Source organism: Arachis hypogaea, chromosome 10 (genome assembly GCF_003086295.3).
Source record: "Arachis hypogaea cultivar Tifrunner chromosome 10, arahy.Tifrunner.gnm2.J5K5, whole genome shotgun sequence".
NCBI classification, from domain to species: Eukaryota; Viridiplantae; Streptophyta; class Magnoliopsida; order Fabales; family Fabaceae; genus Arachis; species Arachis hypogaea.
This window is the reverse complement of record NC_092045.1, coordinates 98,313,729-98,319,817: the sequence shown is the minus strand read 5'-3', so window position 1 is coordinate 98,319,817 and position 6,089 is coordinate 98,313,729. Positions and strand designations below refer to the sequence as shown.

The 6,089-nt window shown below is 34.4% G+C and overlaps 2 protein-coding genes across 2 annotated transcripts; both read right to left on the bottom strand.

Moving 5' to 3' along the window:
• Positions 1 to 616: 616 nt before the first annotated feature.
• LOC112717791 (uncharacterized) lies at positions 617 to 2,310 on the bottom strand. Its single transcript, XM_025769731.1, has 5 exons — positions 2,056 to 2,310; positions 1,733 to 1,859; positions 1,370 to 1,617; positions 1,068 to 1,262; positions 617 to 994 (listed from the first exon to the last, which is right to left on the bottom strand). Exons 1-5 carry the CDS (start codon positions 2,308 to 2,310, stop codon positions 617 to 619), a joined length of 1,203 nt encoding a protein of 400 aa, XP_025625516.1.
• Positions 2,311 to 2,772: 462 nt separating this feature from the next.
• Positions 2,773 to 4,464, bottom strand: LOC112717790 (uncharacterized). Its single transcript, XM_025769730.1, has one exon. The coding sequence runs from the start codon at positions 4,462 to 4,464 to the stop codon at positions 2,773 to 2,775; it is 1,692 nt and encodes a 563-aa protein (XP_025625515.1).
• Between the last annotated feature and the right edge of the window lie 1,625 nt (positions 4,465 to 6,089).

Sequence of the window (6,089 nt, the reverse complement as noted above, 5' to 3'; positions counted from 1 at the left end):
GTAAAAACAATTTTACACTGACAATGTATCATAATTAAATTCTAAAAATAATTCTTTTAAATTTACTATTTAAATAGCCATTTTTTACAAATAAATTTGATTGAATGATAATATTAAAAAAATCATCTTATTTAATATGAACTTTGATATATTTACGTTGCTATGTTATACAAACACAATGCAATAAAATTGTATGAAATGTTTAACAACCATATTATGTGTACACTAAAATCAGTCACTCGTATAAAATATATATTGAAATATAAATACACATTGAAAATAAATTAAACCACACATATATTTATACACAAATACATTAGTGACTAATTTTAGTGGTTTACTTTGCTATATAAATATTTTTGAATGTCTAATTACCAATGAAATGTACCCGCTCAACAGTTATAACCGGAGCATTGGAGAAGTTGAGACGGAACAAACAGTTGACTTGCAAAGTTTCCAGCATAGGTGGAAGGAAATTCAATATATTAGTGTTAGAACAAAAATATTTAAACACCGCAAAATGAAGATCAATAGATGAGTAAAAGCATACTACAAAGTAATTGCATAACACCACCATTACACGAACCAAACTTGAACTCAGAAAGTTACTACTTCACTAAATAGTGTGGTGATGAGTGAGCTTGTGCAATTGTTTTTGATGATCATAATGATATTGATGAGTTGGGAATGATCCATTTGGAGCTAAGAGTGATGCAAATCCAATAGGTTGAGTTTGGTTATTAGGCCATGCCATGACATGCACCTCAATGGTCTCAAGTTGTTCTATTGCTACATTGAAAGTTTCGTTGATCTCATATTGGTTACAGCAATGAATAAGACCACCACTGCACACATTCTTTGGCATTATGCTTTTCCCTTCCAACCGAGATATCACAAGAAGGAACCCACTTGCTATTGCCTCTTCATACAGTTCTCCTAACCCTGCACCTTCAGCTACTGAACCTCTCATCACTGAGTATATGTACACAAAACCCTGCAATAATAATGCTTTAATTGGCAACAAGAACAAGTTCTTTAGTTCACACAGTTCCACAAGTGTTGTTTACCTCTTCGGTTTGCTTGATTTCCATTCCGAAGCGAGTTTCGGTAGGTTTAGGGATCAACTCTATTGAAATTTCTGATAGTCCAGGTAGAAACCACAACCTTATACCGTGTATTATTTTGTTAGTGTTGTGGATTTGTTGCTTGCTGCACACGCTTGTTTCTTTTCCAGAGAAACTAGTCTTCTCCTGTGTATCCACCTGGATGATATTCAATTTGACTCATTAATTATTTGGTTTAGTTTATTGAATAGCACAGGTTGAAATGAAAAGGGGGAACAATGTTATGTCCATGGCTTGGATAGAACCTGTTCTGTTTGGATATTAACGAAAACAAGAGGAACTCCTGAAGAAATTGCTGCACTAAACCAGGCCATGCACCTCGCCGTGGTAGCGTCCATGGACTGCTCGTTAACAAGGGGCATGAACAGAATGGAGCTGATCACTGAACACCATTGGTCAGGCAAATAGGTTCCAACTTTCATCTTCCAATCATATTTGATCCCACTCCTTCCAAATTCCCTGCCCTCCACGTTTATTGCTTTCATGCTCATTTCTGCAATATTATTATTCGGAGGACGATTCTTGTTTAAATTAAACAAGAGTTATGCATGGATAAGGATAAGTATATTTTTGTTTAAATTAAGTTTATATAGCTTGAATGTGTGTACCTTGCAGTGCAGTGCACTGATCTAACGTAAGGTCTCCTAAATCCGCAACATGCCTGTCATCCGTTGTAGCTTGAATAGTATAGTACTTCCTCTTTAGTATGGATCCTTTTTGTGGCACAATACGTGCCTGCAGTCATCGTAGAGAAAATCGAGAATTTACATAAAATTGGAAAAATAAATTAAATACGTAAAATGTGAAATCGAACAAGATTTAAATTATAGAATTGTTAAAGCTAGTAGAAATTTTGTAAAATCGATTAATTCATTCAAAATCCTAATATTAAAAGATTTTAAGAGTTAAATTGATATTTTAACTACTATACTTGAAGTTTCACTAAGTTTTTATTGCCCCTTCTGACTTTTATCCATATAAATTCGACGCGGGGGTCAATCTTGCCAAGCTGAGAGATGAGCTCTGAACTGGCCTTGACCGGAGTAAAGGAATCATCATTGGCGCCGTGCTCTGAAAATCCTTCGATGATATCTCCTGGTAATGGCATGCTCTCGTCCCACTCATCTACCACCCCTTGCTTCACTTGCTTCACACAAACAAGAGTCTTCTGATCTGAAGTAGCCATGTTCAATCTCCTTGTATATGAAACGTGATTTTGACCATTAGCTTGGATTGACTTTGAAGCCACAAGAACAGTGATTTCCCAAGGTGAAAATGTTTAGAACTAATCATTTAACATTCTTACGAGGCAAATTTTTTGTTTGGGTTCTTTCGTCCTTATCCTTTGTAGTTAACGTTTTAATATATGTTTTCAACATTTATTTCAGCTTTTTGTATATTTGTAAACGAGTACCATAATGCCAAGACAGCTCTGGCCGGCTCCATAATCTCATTTAACGATTGCAGATTCTCATTAACTAGTTTTATTTAATAAAAAATAAATAAAAGAAGTGCCTGCTTCCGAATTCCGCATCTTAGTTTTGTATATACGTACTGTTCTCAAGTTTCACAGCAGTTGAAACTTGTAGAAATGAATTTAGCTGTTCATATAGACACTAGAGTAAGTTACCAAAAAAAAAAATAGACACTAGAGTAATATTTGATTGAAGGATCTTTGATCACTTTCCAACGACTGAGATAGTAACGCTCTGTAAGAATTTATATCAGGTACATTGCATCTCCTGCACATCTCTTCAACAACAGTCACTGCCTTGCTAAGTTTTCCCTTTCCACGCAACTCCTTGACAAAAATGCAGAATGTGTCTTTGTTGATTACAAAGTTCTTATCAATCATGTGATAGACAGTCCTCAATGCCATTTCCTCATCCCCAAGATCACAATATCCCTCAAGCAAGCAATTGTACAAGGTGGTATCAAGGTCATGTCCGTTCTCAAGCATCTCAGATACAAGCCCTTCAACTTCTTGCATCCTACCATTCACTTTACAAAGACCACAGATCACTATGCTATATGATAAGAAGTTGGGTATGCAGCCCATTTGAGGCATCTGCTTCAAAAGATGAACTGCTTCATCCAGCTTCCCTATATCCACAAGAACTCTAAACACTGCATTAAAACTTGACACAGATGGCTTGATTCCCTTGACCACCATCTCCCTTATAAGTAAAAGGGCATCATCTGGTTTCCTAATTTTGCAATACTCATTGACTATGACACTGTAAGCCTTCAAATCCGGCCTCATCCCGCGACTATCCATTTCCTTCAGATGCATGATAGCTTCTTCAGACCTTCCCACAATGCAAAAACCCTTCATGATGCTGGTGTTTGTGGTAACATTGCCTTCTAAACCATTCAATCGCATCCTAGTCATCATCTTCATGGCCTCGTCCACATTCCCACCCAAGCAAAGGCCTTCAATCAACGCATTGTAGGTCAACACATTTGGATGACAACCCTGTTTTACCATCTCTTCCATACACTCTAAAGCTTCGCGGAACTCACCTTTCTTTGAATATCCATCAATTAAAGTAGTATAAGTCACCACATCCGGCTTGCAACTCTGACCCCCTACTTCCACCATTCTATCAAAAACCCTCTTGGCACCCTCCATATCACCGTTCTTGCAAAACCCGTGAATCAAAGTGTTGTAAGTAACCGAATTGGGCGAACAGCGCATTTCATCGAACACCTTGAGTGCACTGTGGACCATGCCTATTTTGCAGAAGCCCCTAATCATGGTGGTATAAGTGAACACGTCGAGCTCAAACACACCCTCCTCCACAACCTGGTCAAAGATAGACTTTGACAAATTGATCCGATTGGCTCTTACAAGAACACCCAAGACGGCGTTACAGGATAACAAGCATCGGCCATGTGAAAAGCTCTTGGCTTTGTGGAACCAGTGAATGGCGCCCCTGATATCGCCGCGATTGCCGAGAGCAACGATGAATTTGCAAATCAAGGAGTCGGAGAGGTTCTTGGAGCGGTGGAGGAGGTGGTGGGCGGTGGAGAAGAGAGAGTGAGAGAGAAGGGAGTCGGTTATGGCGGCGTAACAGTGGCGCGTGTGAGAGTAGTTGTTGGGGTTGGGTTGGGAGTTGGAGGCCCAGTTGAAGAAGAATAGTGCGTGGTTGGGACTGCGTAAGTTCTTGATGACTTGGATGACCAATGGTTGAGTGAGGTAAGGTGAGAATGGTTTCAGTGCTTCACAGGCATTTGGGTTTTGGGGGTTTATGGTTTGAATCAGTGACGTAATGGAAGCTACGACTGAAGAAACGTTTGAAGATGGGTGAGTTGTGGCTTTTCTTACTGCCTCAGCCATCGGAACATCAACTATGAACCATCAAGTATTAACCCTATTTCAGCTCTATTGCATTACCCTGCGAAGTGCTAAATGATCAAAGGTGGCAAGAAACTTCTACACGGACTATACGGAAGATTTTCACATATGCTATTGTATTTTATCGGCATACTAGTATTCTGTAATTTTTCACTGTGAATATAATGAATAAAATAAGTTGGTGGTGGAGATTATAAAGACATCTTTTAGTGTGTTTATGTGAAGATATTGAACACCGTAAGGTGAGTACCAGCCAATTCGTTAATCGAAAAGTTAATTTTTTTTAACAACAATGCTAGAGAATCAACTCTGTATAAGCCAAGAATCAGTCAACTGGTAATAGGATGTTGCTACTAATATGCACACGGATGTTTCTTTTTCTTGTAAATTGGATGGTTTTGGATATAATTTCTATGTTTCATGTGTTACGCATAAATAAAACATAATTAATTATATGGAATCAATTAATGAATGATCAAAGCATCTGTTCCATGATTCTCTCCTAACACTAACGTGGTCAACAATAATTTAACAAACAAATTAAATTATAAATTAATAAAATTAATTATAATTAATTATGTTGTTCCATTCTTGGCTGATTATTAGTTGGTTTCATATATTTTTTTTTTTTTAAATGTGACTTAATGCTTTTGTTGTACAAACGATGATACACATTCAAAGCAGTTCATATTGTGGTATTGTAGAAAGTTTAGTGTGAGACTTGGATCAGCTAAATATAGTGTTAGAAATAGAAGCCAATTGAATAATATCTCATTTTTCTTATATAAATGGTGGTATTGAATTTTAGTATTCATTATTAAGAGAATATTTAAATAACAATAGTATGAATAATAATTTTAAATTATTAATATTATTCATTGTTAAAAGGATATTTACTAATGACATAAAAATAAATAAAATAATACAGACAATGTATGTTGAGATAAAATGAGTATTGTAAAGTGAAAAAAAATACTTTATTCAAATAAAAGAATGTTCGTTTACATAAATTTATTTTTGTATCCATATACTTTATATTCGACTTAAATTCATGTAAATTATAAAATTATATACTAATATTAATTTTGATATATAAAAAGAGTACATCAAATTATTTTTCATAATATTATATAAATACAAAAATCAACCACTCACTATATAAGAATATAAATTTTGTATTCATGAAAAAGTTTAATTACCTGGTTATATTTGATTCTTTTTTTATACTGATTATTCAAGTGATAATAATTTTATTAAAAAATTAAATAAAATAATATATATATTTATACATAAATATAATATATATAATAGTTAATTATTTATTTTTATAAAATATTTTTACATGTAATATACACAAATATATAGTAATTATATTTTTGTCACATATTTTATTTTATTTGAATGCAAAATAAATATAATTAACAAGAACAAATTTAATCTAATGATTATTCTAATAAAAATTATTCAATTTTATAATATTACAACAATATCATTTAATTTTTTTAATTAATAAACTCTTTACAGCCTTTTTATTTTGATCAAGTTTTTTTATTAGCTATAATCTCCACATACAAGCTTTTTTGCTATACAAGTCTTACAAGTCTTGA